General features: G+C 39.3%; 1 protein-coding gene across 5 annotated transcripts in view; it reads right to left on the bottom strand.

Annotated features, from left to right (window-relative positions):
- DNAJB6 (DnaJ heat shock protein family (Hsp40) member B6) overlaps nucleotides 1-24,188 on the bottom strand; it is a 72,675-nt gene that overhangs the window by 32,180 nt on the left and 16,307 nt on the right. For 4 of the 5 annotated variants that reach the window (XM_062506481.1, XM_062506471.1, XM_062506489.1 and 1 more), the window contains exons 6-8: nucleotides 16,268-16,402; nucleotides 15,341-15,485; nucleotides 13,832-13,902 (exon numbers count right to left, since the gene is read on the bottom strand). In XM_062506481.1, the coding sequence (XP_062362465.1) occupies nucleotides 13,832-13,902; nucleotides 15,341-15,485; nucleotides 16,268-16,402 (351 nt within the window). Of the gene's footprint in view, nucleotides 1-11,714; nucleotides 13,903-15,340; nucleotides 15,486-16,267; nucleotides 16,403-24,188 lie in introns of those variants that run through there. The other variant, XM_062506497.1, reaches the window with a different exon arrangement.

Below are 24,188 nucleotides of genomic sequence, written 5' to 3'. Positions count from 1 at the left end.
GCTCACATAACACATAGCTGAGATGGAGCTCAGAACACTGTACCTGTCTCTGCCTACATGGCTCCTCTTCCTCCAGAAACTGTATCACTGACAGCAAATTATTATATTTGGTTTGATACTTACAAGGGCAGATAGTGATAGGACAAGGGGAAATTACTTTAAACCATTGAAAGGGGGCAGGTTTAGGTTAGATATTTGGAAGAAATCTTTACTGTGGGGGTGGTGAGGCCCTAGCACAAGTAGTCCAGAGAAGCTGTAGATGCCTTATTCCTGGAAGGGCTCTGAGCAGCCTGGGATAGTGGAAGGTGTCCCTGTTCATGGCAGGGACTCAGAACTGGCTGAACTTTAAGGTCCCTTCCAACTCCTGAAACAAAGAGGGGTTTTTAATCTCAACTATATTTCAACCTCAGACACAAATCCCCATGGGTTTCATCACTACCATGAGGAAGCTTCACAGCCCAAATTTCACTTTGAAATTATATTTGAAGTGCAAACCAAAACCCTACTGAGAAAAAAGGAAAAAAAAAAAAAAGGAACCAGCCCTTATAATGAAGCTTAATACTCACTACTAGAGGAAAACAAAGAAAGAAAAATTCCACAGTGCAACTACATGCAGTTCTGCCAGGTCCTCCGTGGTGCACCCAGACACAAGGTGCCTCCCACCAGTGTTTCCTCTGCCCCTGTGCCCAAGCAGAGCCCCATGGACCTTCACACCTCTCACACTTGTTCTCCAGAACCTCCCAGTTCCAGGTGAAACACCTCCTTCACTGCCCCCAAAAACAAAAACTTTACTTCTTGTCTTCAGCCCTTCTAGGAGTTGCCACCATCAGGTCAAGCAATATTGGCTTCAACTTAAAAAGCTCTTCAAACAGCAAAAGCAGAGGAAAAGTGCTCTTCTGCTTTTGCAACAGACCTTTATAACTCTTAAAAACTAATGAGTTAAAGTAACAAGATGTCATATTCCCATTAGTGCCCTCTCTGAAAGAACATCTCCAGAACAGCTCCAAGCAATCCCTAATTTGCAAATTGTACAGCTGTGTTACATATTTTTCCATTGATTATCAGCTTTAAACCCATCTTCAAAACCCTAATGCACAGCAAACCCAGATTACCGTAAAAGAAAAAAAGACACATCAAGAAAAAGCCATGCAGTTAAATTTAAAAAGAAAAGAATCTCATGAGTGACTTCAGAAAAATGTGATGAATTACTTCCCCAGCTGTTTTGTCAACACTTCCATAGTAATTTGGCAAAAGCACAAAATCACTAAGTTTATACTTTCATCAAATGGCTATTAGTGCTGTTGAAATATCACAGACACGAGACAGTAAGTGCACGCTCCATGTTTCATATTGCACTGTCCACGAGTTTGCAAGGTCTCATCTTTTCAGGTTAATCACTTGAAAAATATTCTCCCTTCTACCCCGAGGCTTAAATATGACACTATGGCTCTGACACTAAGGGTCCACATATTAATTACAAAAAAAAGAAGGGATACCTGCCCTCTCCAATTATAACCCCCCAACATGCAATTTATTCCTCATCCATCTATCCGTGTAATACTAGGACTACAGCAAGCAAATCCCATCTTCCAGTGTGAGTATGCATCCCTGATTTACAGAGCTCCAGAGACCATCACCTTTTAAATGACCCTGAAAACATCACATGCTCACAGTAGCAGGACATCTCTTCTGATGGCTCAGTGGGTTTCAAAGTGTTTCATGAACCTTCACCACAAAACCCAGTCCCAGTTCTGACATCTTCCCAACAATGGGAACACTAAGTCATTGGCTGCTGCTCAATTTTTGACACAAAAATGACAAGCCTGAATTTTTTTTAAATAGTGTTTCGAGTTGACATTCAATAGTAGCTTTGACTAAATACTGTATTTAAATATGTAGCATGTGCAATTGGCCTTAGAGGACACATGACTCCCAAGCTGCACCACCTTTTGTTGTTTGACATCTCCAATCCATCACAGAACTCTGAGTTTCCAAACATTCTTCCTTTCCCACCCACAGTCAAGATCTATGCCTTAAAACCCACCACAGTTTGGAAATACAACTAATTTTTCAAATCCTGTCATTAACAATGTTTATAAGTGCAAATGTATGCATACATATACATGCATGTATTTAAACAGACAAAAATTAATTGTTCCATATATGCTTCTCAAACTGAACTTCTGACCCAAACAGCCAATAAAGAGAGCATAGAAATAAAGATTTTCTCAACTGAAAAAAACCCCAAACACCAAACCAGGAACATGACTGCCACCCAGCACTAACAATACTTACAATTCTCTTTTGTGCCTGGAAACAGTATCGTCAGTTTATATGCTCCTTCTGCAGAGATCCAGTGGGAGCAGGCAAGATTTTACCAAGAAAGCTTTGTGAGTTTTGGAAAGAGAAGGGGAGTTTGAAGAGCCACATTAGTACCTCTCGGTGCACCCAGGAAGGCCATGTATCTATTTCCCAGGATGGCCACCCCAGGGCTGCTCATGCCCAGAGCAAGGGCTGCTCCCACCCTGTGTTGCTGCAGTAGCACCATCCCACCTTCTCTTCTTCTCACACACCTTTGAGATCCGTGGGATGAAGCACTAAGGACAGTAACAACCATTTCCAGCCACAATCTCTGGGGCCAGAACTAAAAAGGAGGGAGACAGTATTTAAGAACTACCATAAAGGCAGAGAAGCTGGAGCACTCCACATTCCAGAAGGGTGGAACGCACACTGGAGTGGAAGAGCCCACTGGCTCTTGCTGGAGAGGTGGATGTGACCTGGGGAGGGCTGCACCCACCAAAACTGCACAACTGAACAACAGCTTGACACCTGAAGTTGCCATAGCCAGCTTCTGCTCAAAATCACCCAGCATGAAGATGTACCCACATCTCCTGTAATTCTGTACTGGCAGTGAAACCTTTTCCAGATGTTTAAGTGACTACTTGTCAGTGGGCTCACTATATCATGGTATAAATATTTGAAAAACTATAAAAACAACTATCTAAACGGCAGAGGTCTGAGCTGTGTAACTACAATTCTGTACTACTGGCAGCCCAAAGTGTCACATCCAGCAGAGCTACTCCACCTCCTCCTTCAACACCAGGCAACTCAGACCTCTCAGAAACATCTGCCAAGAGTTTTATGAAGTGTGAATGTGTCGAACTTCATTTACACTAAAGCATTTTTCCTCGGCCTTGTGAACCAGTGTGACTCCCTTTGTAGGTCTGGAATTGTCCTGCACACTGACAGAGATAGGAAATCTGGAACAGATGCACAACAGGTAAGGCTGATGTTCACCTACACTTCTTATCATTCAAGTGATAGACTGACAGAAATAGTCCCAGATTTTGCACATTTAAGAACATTACATCACTTTCCAATTAAAATTCTGACCTTGCTTCAACTGCTGGTATTGGATACAGCCTGGCATCTCTACAGAAACAATCTCCTTTTACATTAATATTTTAAAAATACTAAATAAAAGAATAATGAACTGTTTTTCTAAGGAAAAAGTTGCTTAGTCAAGACTGAATAGTGGATTGGAAACAGAACTGGAGCCAAAAGGGCAGCAACATAAACTTCCAGGAGATAGAATCTGTTTGCCAAAGCCTTCAAATCACAGAATTCAATTGAGAAGATAAAGCAATAAATAAAACCACACTGTTGTAACAGCAATAAATAGACATTGATAACAGTTCAACTGGGACCTGAGTGTCCACCTCTACCCCAGCTTCCACTGAAAATCTGAAGGACCTGTATTTTAAGGAAAGATTAGCCAGAATTGTCACAAAAATAGAAAACACAAGAGGCTTTGACCTCTGTTAACAATCTATCATCTAACCTACATGAAAGCTGCACTCTAAGTTGCCAGCTTGGCTCTGTGCCACTTACAGGCTCAAACTCAACATGAGACACTGACAATTTGGGTAATTTTTGCCACCACACCCAGAGAACAACAGTGAGCTGAATTGAGAGCCCAGCATGAACCATGGGCTGGCTTTTGGTTTCAGGAGGAGCTGGGAGGCACAAGGCAAAATTCCCCCCCACAAACAGCTCTCATAAAAGAACTTTCCACTATTGGAAACTATTCTGTGCAGGGCAACAAGCACCTCCCCTGCAACACAGCAGCATGGGCATGCACTTGGCTTTGTGATTTATTCCATGAAAAGGGTTACCAGGGATGTTGGCATCATCTCCTATAAACATTTTGAGGGCAAAAGTACACGTGATCTGATCTCAGAGCAAGTGCTAGAGAAGAGTGGAAACCATGTAAGAGTAATCAATCTTATGTTCTGAATTTGTTTCATCAAGAGCAGGGAGGTTTAAACACCTGTGTCGTCTCAGAAAAATGTTGTATTTCCCTTAGCTGAGCTTGTTTTTAGCAGTGATTACAAGAAGCATCTTCTCAATTAGTCACTGCATTAGAAGCCACTTAAAAGTCACTTTCTGCTCTATGACACTTTTTCAAGACAGAGCTATAGCTATTCATAAATTAATTATTAATGGCTCCAAAACTGCTATGAGAAAGCTTGAGGACAAATTATTCTAAACCTTTAACCAAAAGGACTTTCTTCCACTTCTTTCAGGCTAATACTTTCAATATAGATCAAAGGTAGGGCAATAGCAATGCTTCAGAAGTACTTTTGAAATTATGCAGACACACCTCCCCTTGCAATAGATCCTGCAATTTAGAAACTATATAGTAGTAGTTGACATTGATATATCACACCTCTAGAATATGAATATGCATCGTAAAGTACACATCATTTCCTTTTTACTTAACAGTGGTAAAAACCAATCTACTTGTCATCTTCTACCTGCTTCTCAAAAGAAAACGACATTTAGTCTACGAACACGTGGCAGTGACTCTGCCAGTGATGTAACAGGGGACTTGAGCTGTACAGCAAACAGAACAGTGTTTTCCATCTCTGAAACAGGTTTCACACACAATGCAACTCAAATCTTTGAAGGTCCTTGGAAAACACAGATGAAATTGACAGAATTGTTTTGCTTTGACAAGTTCTGGTACATTTAAAAACAACTGGTTTTGAAGCCTTTTACTGCTAATGATCATTCAAGGTGTACACTGGCACTTTGCAAACTACAGAAATATTTCTGTCCGAGACTCCTTTTAGGCCAGAAAAGGGCAGAGCACTACAGCACGTACACTTGTTTGCTTTTCCATTAACAAGATTCCTTGTGTCACTACAGCCAGCTCTCTCCATGCTGGTGACTGGCAAAAGCCTTACGGTTTTTATTACTTGCTCAGAAAGGAGACTGCACAAAGGCTATTTTCAGGGCTGAACGCTTAGATCTCAAAATATGGTTCATTTGACCATTGAACACTAACATTCTGAAGTTCCAGCACTTTTCAAGCAGGATACCTTTCCCAGAAAATATGGAAGGACCTTAAGAGATGCCAGGATTTTACCACACAATAGCTTACATTTTAGTTTTGTTACACACTATCTTTGTTGCTTATATGACCCAAATGCTGCCAAGTTATAATTCTAGGAAGTTGTTTTCTCAAGTTTCTCTTAGAAATAAATCTAACAAACACAGCTCTGGGTATATGTAAAACCCAAAAAAGCATCCAGAGAGAGGTTTTTCACACACATAAGCCCTGTAGGACACTTCCCTGGCTATTCTGTAGAACTATTTATCTGACACAATGCAGTCTTAGGCATTTAGCACACTACCAAAGGTGATTCCATTAACAAAAAGCCAGCTCTTTTCATCATAGTCACTTAAAATTCTGAACACATGAGATTTAACACACACTAAAAATAAAAAACTTTAGACCATTAGAACATTACCCACATTCAAGAAAATGAATAGTTTACTCTCAAATGCAGATCTTTGGTGTATCATTCCATTGATTAACAAGAGACCTCCTAATCTTCAACTCAGGAGCTGGAATTAGGCTGCCTTCAAGGTGTGCAGTCAATAGTTGGTGAGAAGACAGGACATACACAAGGGTTCATTGTATTGCAAATTCCAAATCTAATTCCCTGGCACAGTCATCACGGACCTTGCCATGGTCCTCCTCCTCACTTAACATCCAATTCATTCATTACAATAAAGCAACTTACCTCAACAGATCCAGAATGTCTTCTCCCACATGAAGTCCACTCTTGGCACCTACACATCCCCAACTGGATGTTTTAGGGCAATAGTCATCAAGCTGCCCCAGATGCACGTGGTGTTGGCTCCTCTCTTCCCAGCTCCCCTGCTTCCTTGGCACCTCCCGAGAGGCAAAGCAGCCCCCAGTCACAGAAGTACCCCCCAGTCTCAAAACCACAGTGAGGGAGCATGACCTGTGCATCAATGTCAACACATCAGGAGGGAAGAAGCCAAGATAGAGAGATGGAGGAGGGTTGGAAAGAACACTGTGCTCCATGGTGCATCTCGCTCTGTGCCCCAGGCTCCCAGAGCTTCCACTACTTCTCTGTAAAGCCCAAGCACTCCCTTCTCACTAGGAGATATTTTTCAGAAAGCTGGTCTTTAAGACACTGAAAGCCAGAGAAACTACTGCTCTTGGCAGCTTCTTCCAACAGTTAATCATCCATGTGTTAAAAATGTATGTTTATCTTCTCATTTGAATTTGTCTAGCCTGATACAAATATTTATACTCTTCTTCCAAACAAGGCAACCTCTGATATGCACAGTTTTTTCTAACTGGTGTACACATTTTTTTAGAATCAAACTGGAATTTGGCACACCATCCTCAGGCTGCAGAAGCACCTCCCTTACTTGTGCTGGCAGGGGAACAGCCTCCAGAGCAGCCCTGAGCCCGGGCAGCCAAAGAACAGACAGGGTTCACTGGAGGAGGAGACACAGACAAACACCCACCACTTCTGCATTCACTGTTGTAACTCATGATCACGTAATCCTGATGAGAAAGGCAAAAGCCAAATGAGGAGAAAAGTCCTTGAAATTTATGTCAACAGCACAAAACAAGCTACATTGTTTTCCTGCTTCTGCCTTACTGGTTTCAAGGACCTTAAGATTTGGTGTTCTTCTCAGGGCTAAACCATCCAATCCCAGAAGACAGAAGCAGCACTAGAGGTGTTTAATAAAATAAATATTTTGGTGGTTAATAACTTTCAAGGTGAATGTCCCCAAGAGAAAAATCTTCCACCTCTTTGCAATTACTCAGGAGCTCAGTCAAAAACTGAAAGCAGGAGGTTTGTGAACGCTATTCCTGCTTGCAGGCAGTACCAGATACACCCAAAACAGCTCTAAGTGAATTTTTAGCTTTCTACTGCTCTCCTGGACACCCAGCTCCCACTTTGTGTGGACCAGATGAATTTTTTTTCCCCTTTCATTTTCAAAGTGCAGCACATTTGGTGACAAGGACCTGACCACATTTCCACAGGCACCCAGCAGCAAGAAATGAGATTTAGAAGAGTAATTCTCAGGAGTGTCTGAGTAACTACTTAACAGGAGATGTCCAAATAACTCAAAGCACCGACGTGCCTTCTGATGAGAGGCAGTGCTGTTACAAAAGCCTGGCCAAAGTCCTCTGGGGACAGAAGGCCCAGTCCTCTAGCTAAGAAACGCTGCAGGAGAGGCTGTGCCTTGGCATGTGGGTTTTCTCCATTTTCCCTCAAAAACACTTTCACAGAGAAGTTCATACCAATTTTAAAATTGGTCTAGCTGCAGTCTAGCTGCCCCTGGAAGGCAAAGACAGAGACTGATACTGCAGAATACTCTTTCACAAAAGGAAAGCACAGTATTTCCATTGCTGAGTATGAGAAATATCACAACAGGATGAAAAATGCAGATTTAGTTTCTGTAAAGAGTAAAAAGCAGCGTCCAAATACATGTCTAGGAGAAAACTTTGCCAGAGGTGGCTATGGTGACAGTTATGCAAATGTGTGATAAATTAGCAAGTTAATCTTATTCTATATATCAGTTACAAAGATTAACACAGACTTGATATGTATTTCTGGAGGGAAACTGGAAGATGGATGAGGCTTCCATCTGGTAGAGCTTCTGCAGATGTCTCAAAACTTCTGCAGCTTTATGACTTTATTATTGGGAGGTAAATTCCCCTTCTGCACCACAATTCAATCAAGCTTGTGACTGGAACCAAGACAGCAGATTCCAGAGCTACTGCTTTGCATTTTCCACTGGTTTAGTAACACCTTCAAGCAACTCCATTACAGACACAGCCAAGTAATTCTTTTTTGGCCACAGGCATGTGTGTTCCACATGAAATCTATGCCCAGTCACCCAGGCTGGATTCCTCTCTCATTCTAGTAACTCAGATAAATTTACGAAACAATGCAGGAAACTTCAAATTTGACTTTTAGCAGTAAAAAAAAAAGGAGGAACTGAGGCATTCTTAATGTACCATGTTATCTATTCTGTCACAACAGACCAGAAACTTCACATGAGCTTCTACAAACTAGGTGCTACTATTTAGTATCTGTCTCTAACATTCAGGTGAATGAAAGGATTCAGCTTTACTTTCACTGCTGGTAAACTAGCAGCTACAGGGTTTTGTTCTGTCTATTTTTATGAAATTCACTTGAAACTGGCTGCATTGAAAAAACAAGCTAGGAAGAGCCCTCATTTGAGATTCAGAGGTAAGGATAAGATATAAGCCAAAGCCAAATTTTAACAGTTATTACCAGCAGCCTCTAAAAATATAAAAATTAACTATTTTTAGTTTAAAATTAACTCAATGTGCTGCAAAGTTAACTTTATTGTAAAAGCCAGAGAAACTAAGGAGAATTCTATTTACCAGTGTCCTTCTGATAAAATGTTTTACTTATCTTCTCAAACATACTTTAATCCCCACTGCAACATTTTGAAGCTGACAACATCTGCAAGTCTTCCACTACCTTTATTTGTAAGGTAATTAGCAGTCAGGCCATCAGTGCAATCTACCTCACACCAGGACAGCCCAGCTTTCAGGCCTGGGCACTATCACCTCCAAACTCTTCCCTATCTTTTGGCCACAGCAGCATGACAGAGCATAGAGTACTCATGTGGGGTTTTGATTAACTTTCTACCAGCTGTTGTAAGTGAGATAACACCTAAAGCAGTGCTGAGTCTGCCAGAACGGTTTTCAGAGAAGTTTCAATGAGTTTAAATCAGCACAGCTTGCAGAGATTCAGGGTTACGGCTCTGATCATCACAGGATTTCAATTCTTTCACGTTTTTTAATATGACAGCAGCATCTCAAACATGAGGTTTAATATTTTGTGAATGTATGACCTATATAGCAGAGTATAAATCAACCACCTTCAGCTCTAACCTTTCAGGAGTGCACTTCACTCAACAACCAACTCTAGAAGAGGTATTTTTTTCAAAATCAAGTAGGAAATCCACTAGAATTATAAATCAAAGGTAGTTCGTAACACTAACAAAGTCAACATTCTTCATGCTGGTAGTATGGTTGCACTACCAGCCAAAGTGCAACATAGGGACCATTTCAGCATTACAGGTGGAAGATAAATTCTTTACTTAGGAAAACCACTTGAAGACAAATAATAACAAGAAAACCCAAACTGTCTATGTTGAGTACTAGGCAAAGCACCTCTGTGGTCACAATTCAATCCTAAAGCAAACAAGCCCTGAGGTTGCAGACAGTGCAAAGAAGCTTTCTTATGTTATAAAAGGGAAAGTCTCAAAGTTTGGTTACTGCTGACTGGCAGATTACTGATGTCCATATTGCCACTAGCCCGTGAGAATACCATGACCTGAAAACAAGCCTAAATACCAGAACATCCAAAAATCACAACCGAAGAGGCAAATTTTCCAAAAATACTACGAAACATTTCCACAAAAAGGTTAACAAGTATTTTAAGTACTGAGCTCTTTTCAAAGGTTCTCTGACCACAAGTATCAAACAGCTGTAGCATTCATTCTGCAACACAACCATCTTCAGAAGCACTGTCCTGTTACAACCACAGATTAAACTCTGGCAAAGAGGTATTAAGCTCACTTCTCAAACAGAACAGAAGCATATTAGGAACTCACATTTCTAAAAAAATAAAAATCTAACTTTTTAACTGGACCACCCCACAGATGATCTGAAACACAGCACAGCTAAATACAAAAGACAAACCTCCAGTTACACCTAATGCCAAAACACTGAAGGAGTCAAGGAAACAGGATAACCAAATACAAACACTGAGGAGAGATACAAACCCTCTGGGCTTACAGATGATGCGTTTTTGAATCTTCTACAATCTTGTTTTCAGCATTCTAATTCAGCTCATCAATTAATCACAAGCTGATACAGGATCCACCTCAGAAATGCTACATACACATTCTCTGCAGAGCAGCTTTGTCACCTACACCACAAACCAACCTCTCTGATTCTCAGCAGAAGGTTTTGTGAGAACTGAGCGCTGCAGGAGTGCAGCCATTTCACAGTGTGAAGCATTCTAACACAAAATCCCAAACTCCTTCAGTAAAGCCAGGTGGAAAGGGCAGGTGCCATGCAATCTACAGGGGTTAGGGAGCTGCACTGGAATTACTGCCATGCACAAGGGACCCAAAGGAGGTTGCACCAGGAGAAAGCATTACAAAGTTCTTGTATCCACCAATGAACTTTGAAGTAGCGCATGAAAAAGAGTAAATGACTTAGCAGGTTCAAAAACTCCATCTTTGTTTTTGCAAACCACTGTTTTTCCAGGAAGCTTAATTTAAATGGGATGGTATCCCTAAACATTCAAAATTAATCCCTCATGTATGAAAAAATGGCACTATTAATTCAACAGCACTTGGTTCTGAAAGCTGCCTCATCCCACTGTGCATTTGTACCTAGCATTTGCTATCAGTAACTTTTTCTGTTATAAATTATTTTGTAGTATTTTGAGTTAGTTTAAGGAAATGTGCTGCCCTTGATCTATCACTTCTCATAAACAGGTCTTGTACATCCATGCAAATTACATATAAGAAAGGAAGAATGTAAAATTTTTTTCAAAGCAACCTAACAAGTGTTTCAGGAGAAAATAACTAAATGCAGCAGAAGAAATTCTGCACAGAACATGGAATGTGGATCTGTGTTTTAAAAAAGGAGCTGGATGCAAGAAGTTGCATCAAAAAAAAAAAAAAAGTTGGATGTGTTATTGTAGCTATTTCAAAAAACACACTGAAAGAGATGGAGACTATTAGGTTTGGGTCAAGAGAATGATGATAATTTTTTAAACCTGGAACTGGAATTGCTGGTCCAATGACACATTTGGACCAAGACCACATATCCAGTTCAACCACGAGCCTATGGAAACACACCAACCTATGGTGTGTGGATATCTCATTCCTGCAGGAATCTACTGCCAAACTCTGCCTTCTGCTGACTCATTCCTTGTGTTTTGCCAGTTTGTCATTCTACCAAGGAAATGCAGCACTGCCATTTTAATGCTGCATTTTGGCCAGCTCTGACAAGCAGCTTCAGGGATCTGAAGACAGAACAGAGACTATCCAAAACATTGGTCTTGAGCACATTTAGTGTTAAAAAAAATTCACTATAGAACCCTGGTGTGACCTGTTTGTGTGTAACACTGTGAGAAGGACCACACTTTCTTAGATAAGAAGATAAGCACGTGGGTACAGATTTGCCACCCTAATTGTGTTCAGGTTAACCTGAGCAAGCTAATTTAAACTTTAAAGAAGAAGACTTGGAATAAAACTAGAAAGCAAAGTTGGGCACTTTAATATAAAACCTATTGGTATCCAGAGGAAGGCATTCAAACTCAACTCCAGATTGTCCTAATTTTATTTGACTTGGTTAATCAATTTTAAAGCACTTTTTACAATTTACATAATTTAAAGGAGCACACTGCATCCTATAAATATAAATTAACATTTTTAATAACTCAAGACATCACAACAAAGCCAAATTTTGAAATAAATTCCATGTTTAGTTATCTGGATCAAGAAGTAACATACATGGGGAGGGAAAAACCAGCATTAACAAGAAAACACTGTTTAGTTCTAAACTAAGTTTGTGCTTCTACATCAAAAACACAACACTGAAGTGACAGGAACTCTGCAAAGAACTTGAAAAAGTATAAAACTGCTTTAGTCCCAAATCCAAAGTACATATTTTTCTTCTACATGTTATTTTTTTTTCAGTTCTATCTCAAATTAGCATTAATGGTAGAGGGACAAAAGTACAATATACCAACTTTACTGTAAATACTAATTCAGTTTGTTAGCTTGGTTTGGCTTAAGTTGAAACGGTTTTCCTGCATGAAAAACAAGAATATATCTTTTCAATGTATTTAATAATCAACACATTTGTTAGTACAAAGCAGATGGTGTTTAGCAAGAAGGCATTACGTGATCATTTGAAAACACCATGCCTTTTTTTTTTTTTTTTTAAAACACTAAGCCACCCTGAAGAGTTTTGTGAAGGCCAGATGTTCAAAGCTGGTGCACAGATGAAAACTGCACATCTATGATCTGTGCATGGAACTATCCAGAACCTGGCAGGTGTTGACATACAACATTAGTTACCTGCATGCTTTCTCTGTGGCACACAAAAACCAAATCATCTTTCACTCAACTTTGAAAATCTGGTTTTAGCTACAAATGAACACTTCACTTTAATCCGTTAATTTAACAAAGGGCATTAATCCATCTTTTGACTTTTGGCTGAGGACTAAAAATAAGAGATACCATAATCCTAATAATTTTGTCCAAATCTTCAAAGCAATTATTATTTGTTCTCAAAACAGCAAAAATAAAAAAAAAGTCTCATAATTCTCAGTCTTTTTGTAAGTATTAAATGTTAAATAAATAAATTTATCAAATGTATATTTATATTTACTACAGATTATTTTGTGAAGCAAATTGCAGAATAACTTTAGAAAACTTTTTAAATAGAGTTGCTTTAGGCCTAGACCTAAAATAATCACGTTAGGGCAAAAGATGGAGTTAGAGAGTCAGCCTCTGAACAGTTCTTAAAAATAGGTGCTTCAAATACAGGTTTAGAAATTAAATATAAATTCATGTTTTCAGTCACACTGAAGAAAACATCTGCAAAGATAAAAAGGCCCTCATCCTTAAGATTGAAGAAAAAGATGGGGGTGGGGAAAAAAAAAAAGCACCGTTTTCCCAAGTTGCCCAAATCACACACAGACACAGGAAGGTTACAAATGCCATTCATGAAAGAATGCACCACAAACATCAGCATTTATTCATTTTGAATTTTTTTTAGCAAATGACAAAAGACTCAGCTCACTGGCTTCACTTTTGTTTACCTTTTGCTTACATTACACATTTAAACATTTGTCAAAACTTACTAAAGTTGTCTGCATTCATGCACAACTAGAAAACATCCTTAATTTATTTAAACCAGAAATGCATTACCAGAAATGTATTAACATTGTTCACTACTAAACATTTAAAAAAAAAAAGTTGAAATTATTAAAAAGGTTATCCTGGAACTGTTAACTTCACAGCAGACTTGAACTACTAATTGGCTCACATTTCAAATTGGAAAAAGCAAGATTCATGCTAGTGTTAGTGTACATCTTGCCCTAGCACTACTGAAGGATCATGGTTCACCTTGATCACAGATAAGAAAAGAAAAGTGCATACAGAAGTTTACAACAATTTTAAGGACAAAAAATGGTCCAATTGATGTGGTCCCAACGATTAACTCAAAAGTCTATGACAAATACGAGCTTCTGTGAGCTACTTATACTACTTAAGATTGAGTACGGATATACAGAAAGTTGAATTCGTTTGAAATCTTCAAAAAATGTTCCTGTCAATCCTCAAATGGTGGCTGTTATAGCTTAAAATTTCTGTTAAATGCGTGCGTTGAATTACTTGTTATCCAAGCGTAGCAGCTGCTCCTTACCATTTATTGTTAGCGACCTTAACTGGCCATCTTCTTCAACTTCTACTCTCTCTTGTCCATTCTCAAAAATCCTGCAAGACAAAAAACACCATGAGCCATTTCAAAGCACTGCAAGCAGTCTTAAAGGCACACTACACCTCAGGTTTAGGTAACAAACTGTAAGGGAGCACCACCTGCTTAATGCAACTGTACTTGGCAAGCTTTGGAATTTACCAGCACCAGAGCTGTCACCAGTAACCATCTGCATTTCCTCACTGCTTAGTCAGGCAAATTGCTTCTTGGAAGCTGGAATCCTCCAGGATGCAGAGTTCACAGTTACAGCTGCCTCCTCATACACTGTCACAGTTGTGCTTGCCCTACACACAGTTATCTAGGCCTAAATGCCTTGACAGATCAACTGTACAATCTTGACATTGCATTTAGATCCTACCCATTTGTTAAATGTATGATATTCTAGATCCAATCATAATTTTGCACACAAGACAGTCTTCAATCCACTTTTAATTTGACTGGAGCAAGTAATTTGTAGATCAACTATACACCAACTTTATGAACAGCACACATGTTACAAAATTCAAGTATCCTGACTGAAAAGAGACTATTAAAGAGCTTTTGAGTTTTCAGGTTTTTCTGGAATACACTCAGAGGAAAATATCATGACCACACCAGCATATGATCCACAGGCTGTTTTAAGTGGTCAGGATGATAGGAGCTCTCCAGATCACAGAAGAACCTTGCACATACAAGTATTGGACACGAGTTAGCAAAGAAAAAAATTCATCCTCCCTCACTTTTCTGTAATTTTTTATTAAGTAATGAAATTACATTTAAATACTTGTTCAATACTCCTATATTGATTATAATATTCCATGTAGGTTATTCTATATCTAACTAAGACGTGGGATTCCCAAATGCAATGATTTCCCCACCATAAGCATGAAATGGAGAGAAAGTACACTGTGTACAGCACTTGAAAATTCACTTTCCAACAGGCCCATTTTTCTCCAAAGTAGGCTTCAGTTGCTTATTTCACTTAACAGACAGAAAAAAATTACTAGCAAGACTTCACTCAAACACTGCCTAGGAAAGCACACTAAGCAGATGCTAGGGAAAACTCTTTCATAATGTATGCAAAATTAAAATTCTTCCCAATTCCCAGTTAAAAGCTTCACAATCAATAGACACCCAAGCACACTTTACTCCCAGTAGTCAAGGACCATAATAAAAGGTGCAGCATTACAGGAGGTTCTGAAGCCTAAAAGAGCTCCAGCTACAGTATTAAGTAACTCAACAACGCCTAGAAGAGAATCCAGTAAAATATTTTGAAATGTTTTTAAGCATTCAGAGAAATCCAAGTAATATGAGGAACAAAATAACAAAAGTAAAAAAACCAAAAACACGTATCACTATATGTGTGTGTGCAAAGATACAGCGTATTTTATATGCATGTAATTACAGGTATGAACCTCTCTATATATAGTTTCACATAAATGTATTTATATTGCTTACCTCTTTGTAGTAATTTTTCTGCCATTAACTATTTTAGTTGAGGTTGATACTGATTTGAAGTTTCCCATCCCACTGCCACCAAATGACGTAGAGGAGAACGATGAAGTAAGGCCCCCATGTCCCAGAGAGCCAAACGATGTAAAACCTATCGAAAAAGAAGGCATTTGAATAAAATGTAATTTTACATGACTATGGAATCCAAATTTATCATCCACTCAGACTACATCCTACTTTTAGGAAGCTCTCAGCTGGTTGCATCACACAGCATCAGTGATTAGATGGCATTAACACCAGCATGAGAATAAAACCACAGCTCCAGCCCCACCCATTTCTCTCATATGGACCCACAGTTCAAGTTCCAAATGCACAGCATTGTCCAAAAAGCCTTTGTGAAGTCCTCCCCTGAAAAGCCATTCAGCCTTTATCCACGCTCTGCACTCAGGGGAAAGCCAGCAACCCTAATGAATCTGATCATCAGCTTTAGTGCAGATGCTGGGATGCCCCAAGCTGGCAGGCAGAACAAGTCCTGTATCAGTAACGTCCCGACCAATACCCAGATTCCCAGCACTCAAACTTCTCAGTACCACGGGGTTTAAGGCACGTGTTTTTCAGGACCTGTAATAAAAGCCATCACACTCCTGAAAGCAAACAGAACAAAGTTCTAAAGCCATAAAGAAACTGTAGCACCAAAATAAAGAAAACTAAGTTCTACTTCTTAGAGATCTGTTAACTTTATATGAACTTTCAGGTAGTCCAAATACTCTAACCATGTCTTTATTTATATTTGCATCTTAAAGAGAGCAGCTTAATTAAAAAAAAAAATAAATAAAATCAGTCACAGAATTGCCTGAATGGAGAAGCCAGATTATATATTGCAATCCTTTGTGAGCCAAAATTGCATTTCTTTCTAAATGTTATGATATTTACCTGTGTCAAATGGAGAGAAACCACTTCCAAAACCAGGGAATCCACCAAAGGCAGAGAAAAATGATCCACCACCTCCTCTGTTCCTGCTTCCCCTTGGACCTCGTCTGCCCCCAAAGAAGTCCTCAAAAGGGTCTTCTACAAAACAGAAGACAACAGTTAAGAGGTCAATATTGTGGAGCGATTCTGTATCTAATCATTCTGAATTCTTTATTAAAAAGAAATTGTTAACAGGTAAGATTCTTCCTTTGAAATATTTGAGGTTACTGAACTGAGACTTCCCCAAAGGTAATTCCTATGCTTCTTATGGTCTAAATTCTGCTTTCTTCTGGACCTAAAAATGATCCTATATATAAAAAATAGTTGATTTCCTCATTTTGCCTGTTTAGCATTAAAAACTAGTGAACCTAATGGAAAATACTGCATAAAGGTACCTGAACTTTCCAGCTTATTTCTATTCAAGATTTATTGTGGATCACCATGATCTGAAAAATAACTTCCAGATAGGTTGTATTAATTATTGAAATCTAAAACCAGCAGCCAGGAATTGATGACTCATAATCCTAAAGTGTTCCAAGTGTTTAATTTAGCACTTGCCACATTAGATACTCCAAACACATTCTGATGCACATTTAGCAGCAAAGTAGAGAGGTTTGCACACAGTGCCCCAAAGAGGCATCCAGTCTGTACCAAGCAGGAGGGAGAGGGCAAAAATAGTGAAAGGGGGTGATGGATAAAATGTTATTTCAAATTCAAGTTCCACTGTTATGTCATTCAGAACAGCTATTGTTCCATCCCCACCAGGAAGACAATAGCCTCTTTCCAAAAAGGAAAAAAACAATGGGGGAGGTGTTGGGCCATGGGGTACAACACCAGCACCTATTCAAGCAGTCTTTATTTACTAGAATTATCAGAAAACTGCTTTTTTCTAATTCTCTTGAGACAAAGAATAACAGAAAAGAATTGCAACCATAAACCAGAAAATCAATAAACATAATTACTTGCATTAAAACCAAAAAAGTTTAGGAACTACAACTACTCACTCTCTTGCTCAATCACAATTCTCCCAGAGTAAGTGTTATGGAGAACATCAATGATTTTACCAAGTTTAGCACACAGAGACTCGGTACTGAAAGCACTGAATAAACTTTTAATGAAAAATGCAGAACCTGGTGATAGCAGCAATAGAGATATGAAAGCAAGGCAAGACTTGTGACTGCCTGACGGTTCGGAACTACAGCGGACAAAGAGAAGGTCAGAAATGCAGTATTTGTTCCCCTTCTGGTACCTCCACAAAAATCCAAGCTGATTTACGATAAATCACCATAATAATGCAATATGCATTATGCATCGTTAAGAAATCAGTACGATAATAAAAATATGTAAGTTACCATCTGCTTTATGTGCAATTGAAATGCCACAATGTATTTATGCTGAACAAGATCAGCTGCTAAAAAATACCCCTACCCCTCTCCTAACCTCCATAGTTATTGAGTAAAACAACACGGCACCAAACTTTTATCTTACATACACAGGCAAGCAAGTGGTAAGATTTTTTCTACCTCAGACACTTTGTTTTGTAGCTTCTTTTTCTCCCATGTAAAGGAAGTTTTCCTCAATATAAAGATAACCTATTAGTACCTTTATAGATGTTAACCAACACTTGAGTGTGAAAATATAGGAATTATTATAATTTCCAAAACAAGCACTATGTCCATTTTTAAAAAGGCCAGTTTTGTCAGTCTAGCATATCAACCAGCAAGTACCAACCACTGCAGTTAATTGTTTTGTAGTCCAATTTATTCTCACAGGAATGACTCAGAGGTTAGTTATGAAGGTCACTTACTCACGTGTACAAATGATCTATACTGTATTACTCCCACTGTTAAGCTTTCTATTTATAATCCAAATTTTCTCGTTACCTGGAGTTTGAACAAAAACAAAACAACCTATCATCTAAGCTTTGAGTTCTTAATCTCCCACAGTCTATCAGCCTATTCTGCAAGTGAATCTCTCCTCCCCTGCACAACAGCTGCAGAAACAAAGTTATTTAAGGGAAGATCATGGACTCTCCTAGAGATCCCCCATATCAACCCGGCTTCTCCGTGAATTATTGCCACACCAAAGCCTAACCAAGACTTGGCCATGCCTTATCAGCCTGCGCAGCAAAGGAAGAGGTCAGCACTTGGTATCAGCACATGTTCAAACATCAGGTGATTGCTGTCAGCAGCCCTGGGAACAATCCTCAAGTGTTCTTCCTGTAACTCTCTCACGTAAGACAGACCAGCCACTCTTCCGCAGTGCACTGCAGAATGCTCAGCAAGATGGATTGTGCTGAGACAGAAAAAGGGGCAGGACTTGTCAGACAAACTATTCCTTTGTGGTTCTGACAGCCAAGTACAGCAGACAGAAGAAAAAAAAATACCAAAACCATTGAGAGAAGGCAGCAAGAGGCTGCTGCACTATGAAGTGTTGTATCTCCCACCAAATACACATTGATATAGCAACCTCACAGCTACTCACACCCTCTTTATGCTTTTACTCTCTAAATCAGGATGATTAATAGCACCACTCAGCAAAATAATAACATTTCAGCCCTTTAAGTCTATTTTAGCAGAACCTTTCCATCCCTGATAACCTTTTCACAAACCGTTCAAATGCAAGGTGTTGGGGTTTTCTTTAATGATTCCTCTTATTATAGTCATTTTGGTACTTCCAGTCCCATTTTTTACTGAATGTGAGCAGCATATCAGATTAAGAAAGCTAAGCAGCAAAAAGGGGAAAAAAAATAAAATACCAAAAAAGTTAAGGCCTTTCTAAAAAGGGGAAAATGCTATATGAATACAACTTTCAAGCTTCAGAAAATCAAAATGTGAAACCAGTGATATTTAAGAGTATTAGTAACTACTGCTTGGAGATAAATCCAGTATATTATAATCTAGGTATTACCAGAAGCTTATGGGATGACAGACTATTAGATTCAGTTTCAATAAAAATTTTGGAGTATACATCTAATGCAGAATTTGTGTGCTGTCAAAACAGCAAAGATCAAGAGAGAACAAAAGGTGAGAAAACAACTCAAGAAAGCCAGTGAGAAACACTTCTTATCTATCAACAAAAGCAGGTAACATGAAACCTTTTGGAAAAAGGCAAGTGCTTAAGCCAAGAATTCATGGTAGCCCATTACCAAAACACCAGGCAAAATGAAGGACTTCAGGACTCTTGCTGCTACTAGGTAGGAAGAATGAAGTCACAGAAGCCAAAAAGTTAATGTGGAGATTGGAACCCAAAACCCCCAGCAACACTGTAGTGACTGCATACCAACAAACTGTCTGAAAATAATTGCATTGGAGGTCATATTTCCAGGAAAATTTACTTTCTTTAGAAAAATCATTGCTAACTCAAATGCAACAACTGTTTTGTTCCTTTGGGTAAAATATTAAACCTACTCCCTGCAAACCATGGAATAGTCCTTGATTTTCTGTAGTCGCAGGAAAAGAATTTCACCTCTCAACAGGTCAAATAACAACTACTGCAATAAATATCTCACTGCAGCTCAAAATAAGGCAGGTCATCATCTTTCCACTCTGAGGAGTCGTCAGCTCTAACAAAGAAACAGGATTTCTTCCCTTTCACCTCATTGCAGAATACTACTTAAAAGATGTGATTGTTTTCCTTTCCTGTCTTATGATCATGGAACCGAATAAGTTGCACTAATTCACTGATCCAAAAGAAAACACTGAGTTGTTACTTTCTATTGCACCCAGAGCTATTATCTTTCAGCACTGAAAGACTGGTGTATTGGAAAAAAACTGGACAGGAAAGCACCATACAACAGGGGAAGGGAAGAAAGGAGGCAAACCCCACAATTTGAAGCAGTCCACAACGCAGTTAAAACTCAAAATTCATTATAGCAATCTAAGGCATTAGCTAAAATTACAGTACATGATAAACTACAAGTGCTATTTGGCAGTCACTTCTACCAAGACCCCTGTATCCTGCCTGTTGCTTGGGGAAGTAGATCAGGAACTGATACACTGAAAAGAGCATCTCCAGATGAAAGCAAGTTCAGCCAAATTAGTTCTTTGCTAGAGTTCACAGGATGGCTGTAAAAGCAACTGTGCTGGCTACAAGGCAGGCAGCAGAAGTGCCCAAGGGTCAAAGGCAGCACAAGAAGATTCTTGCAGTCACAGAAGGATGCTATCACTGACAGAGTGTTGAGCACATTCCACTGCAAGGCCATCATTCACCTCCAAAAACCAAAGGTGTTGAGATAAATGGTGAGCTGTCAGCAAATGCTCTCCCATGCATGCACTGTCACAGTAAGAGATGTTGATAATCTTTCCGAGACAGTGTGCAAATGGAATTACCCTGTCCAAGCAGGGCCACTGCTCAGGCCCCTCTGACCAAACCACCTCCCCAGCCAGTGAACTTTCTTTCCTTTATTCTCCACCACCAGAGCCCCACCACTGCCTCTGCCAAAGCCAACACCTGAGCCAAGTGCTCCTATTGCAGAGGCAGGAGGGGGACACTCGCTGCAACACAGGATATTGGAGAAAGGAAAAAGGATACAGTGCAACCCCTATGGAAGGGCACAGCCCAACCCACTGCTTACTGCTGCAGTAAGCAAAGGCTGCCTGCCCCATCCTTTCTTTATATCAAAAGCATCCTGTAATGACTTTATACATCCTGCCAGAGAACAGTCTCAGATGCAGGTCTGGACAATGTGTTTATACAAAGGGACATAAATACAATACCTACAAAACAACAGAATTCTTAGATCAGGTGTTTTCTACTTTGCATCCTACCTGAAGTTTCAAAGATGCAAACTTGCACCGAATGCACAGAGAACCTCACGCTACAGCTCTGGAGAGCACTCAGGCACTAAAAACGTGCCATCAGAAACCTGTAAGCACTTCTGCATGGAAGTATTTTCTTCCTTAGGAAGTAAGCACACTGTTGATGCCCCTTACTCCGGGGAGATACTAAGTTGCTGCAAGCACTGTTGCTTCACCTGCCTAATGTTTCAGCCTGGTCTTTATAATTGCTCACTTTGATAAATTAGATGTCAAATTAGATATCAAACAGATGCTTGCCCCACTCATTTAATGAATTAACAGAAGAAGCATTTGGAAGTCCTTCTAATGATATATAGCAGAGACCTTGTGATAGATTATTCTCTAGAAAAGAAGACCTAAAACATCACCTTTGAATGCCATCTATATAGTAATTACAGAGATGCTGGAGTACAGTAATCAGCATTTCATACTTATCAAATGAATGCTCAAATGTTCAGGCACATCTTAAAAATGGAGGAAACTTCCATTACCTCTGTATGACCTGCTGTCCTTAGGCAACATTCAGCATGTGTGCTCTGACCAACTGAACCAGCTACCTGACCGAGTAAACCAAATCAAACAATTTTCTTGGGAGGTAACAACCTCAACTGGACTGGGATTCCCAAGACAAACTTTGGCTAGTATGCTATCAAGCAGTTTCTCAGTCTATCTAATGAGATATCAGACAAAGATGAAAGTTTTAGGATAGACATGAGAATCTGGAACAAGGCCTCCTTCCTTCAGCAGGGGTAACTATGTATTAGTTTGGCCATGGAGCCACAGCACTACCCATTCCTGTCTGATAATGCTGTCTGGGTGAGAGAATTCCTGTGTTTCAAAAACCCTCTTCAAACCTATCAACTTATTTCTGAAAAAAAACATTGTGAGATTTGGACCATTCAGTGGATAATTATGATCTAAGACTGCTGGTTATGAAATAAAACTACACATTCAAACCAAAGCAATGAAAGCACATGCAAATATGTGAGCACTTCATAAATTGCACCAAAAGCAGCAAATTTACATCAACAAAAGGATTAATTACCAAAAAGACACCCCTATTCAAGACAGCTTTAACTGAAAGCCACCTCCATTTTCAATTTCACTAACATTTTACCCATTTTACTAACAAATACATTTTGCATTAAAACATTTAAACAATCAATTATCAAAAATGGGATAGCATGCCACGATCTGATTCTTACGTGAATCTTGTGCCACAGCAAGACAACTTTCTGTCCTTGAGACAAATAGTTTGATGAAGCTGCCCCATTCAGGAAAAACATCATTAAACATATCATGTAGAGCTTGCAATGATTACTACACATAAAAATTCCTCTCTCTTGTCAGGTTAAGACTCTTTTGCCTGGACACTAAAAGTAACTCATTGTGCTTTTCCAGAACAGTCCTGCTTCTTTTTATGTAATCAGTATTACAGTAGTCAATCTGAAGTAATTCTGACCTTTGATGGAAACAAATTACATACCAGATATCTAGGTAGCTGAAATCCTCTGTAACAAATATTTGTACCTAACTAGCTGTATAAAGGTGTTAAGTTTCATTTTACCTTTCATTTCCAAGATTACAGATTTTGAAATATCACATATGCCAGGTAACCAGCACTCTCAAGGGAAAACTCCACAGAATCCCTATGGGTTTACATACATTAGAATAAAGTACATCATTAATTCTACTTCACAATCTAAAAAACATTAAAGACATTTATGTATTACCATCTCCAAATGTACACTGAAAAAACTAAAACGTTTAGGAACTACAGCAAAATTGTCAAGACTACAATTAATGTTTAAGGAGATCCCACAAACAGACTTCTCTTGGGACATCAGAGTCTAGAGGGGGCATCCACCAGGAGCAATTTATCATGTCACATTAGTAACACATTCTACCAGGAGAAGAGCCTGGTTCCTTATGAGATTCATTTAACTACACACACACAGGCACTGGAAGCAGTTTGAAATGCCTTAAACCATCCTGTCAAGCTGGTAAACACTGCTGCTGGAGGATACTGATCTGCTGTAGCCCTGAGTTTCATTTCCTAGCCCATACACAAATTAATCAGGCAACACTGATACATCTGGACACAGTTGAGATGCTTTAGGGTGTGTATGCAGCTTCAAGCCTAGAAAAAAAAGAATTAGCTCCTTAAGGAGTTTCAGTTGGGTAATGTTAACATCTTGTTACACCAACTCCATCTTTCACAGTAACTCCTCACTGATAACACCTTCCAACACAGAACCCACTCCTGAAGTCAATCTGAAAAGCCTCTAAACCAAAACCAAATCAATTCTTTAACAGCCCAGCCTACACCAAAACACATTAATTTCTGTTCCTCAGCCACAAGCAGCAGTCTTTCATCAATACAACTCCATTACCAGTGGTAGCACTGGGATACCTTCGCTCCTGTGAACTGGTGAAGTATAGAAGAAAAAAGGGTCTTGAGAAGTTTAAAAGTAAAATACAAATAAAACACAATGAGGAACACAAACCAAATCAGGGCAAGCACCACATATAAATGGAGTAGGATACAGCTTAAGTATAAAAGTTTAAGTATACTGACATGAGAAACCAATCCCTACATTTAGAGTAAACAGTGAGTTCCAATGTCAAAGAACAGCCAGAGAGCCAGAGGTGTATGGTACAGACTGAACACCAGATCACCAGACACTGCTACACCAAGGCAGTACTTTATAATGCAAAGTCTAGTGCTGCACAGGGAGCACCAACTTTTCCTCTTGTCACAAGGATCACCATCCATCCATGTCAGAGGCTAAAATCCATCCCCAGGAAAGCTCAACAGGAACACACACTCTGCTGTAACTACATGCCACAAAAACAGCAAATCTCAGAGTAAGAGTTAAGCATCTGTCATAGTATCAGATCAAGTTTTAAGAAGTACTTGCCTTCATGCACCTCTAGTTTTACAAAAAAAGTTGCCTGAAAAAAACCAGTGAAAATAAACTGTGACTGTCCCCAGTGCAACACACAGCACATAACATTAACTTTGCTCCTTTTGGAAGTGTTCAGAGCTGTATCCAACAGTACCATAGATTTTTCACTTGAAAAGT

The sequence above is a fragment of the Cinclus cinclus genome, chromosome 1 (genome assembly GCF_963662255.1).
Source record: "Cinclus cinclus chromosome 1, bCinCin1.1, whole genome shotgun sequence".
Taxonomy (NCBI): Eukaryota; Metazoa; Chordata; class Aves; order Passeriformes; family Cinclidae; genus Cinclus; species Cinclus cinclus.
Note: the sequence above shows the minus strand (reverse complement) of the source record. Positions and strands in the feature narration are given on the sequence as shown.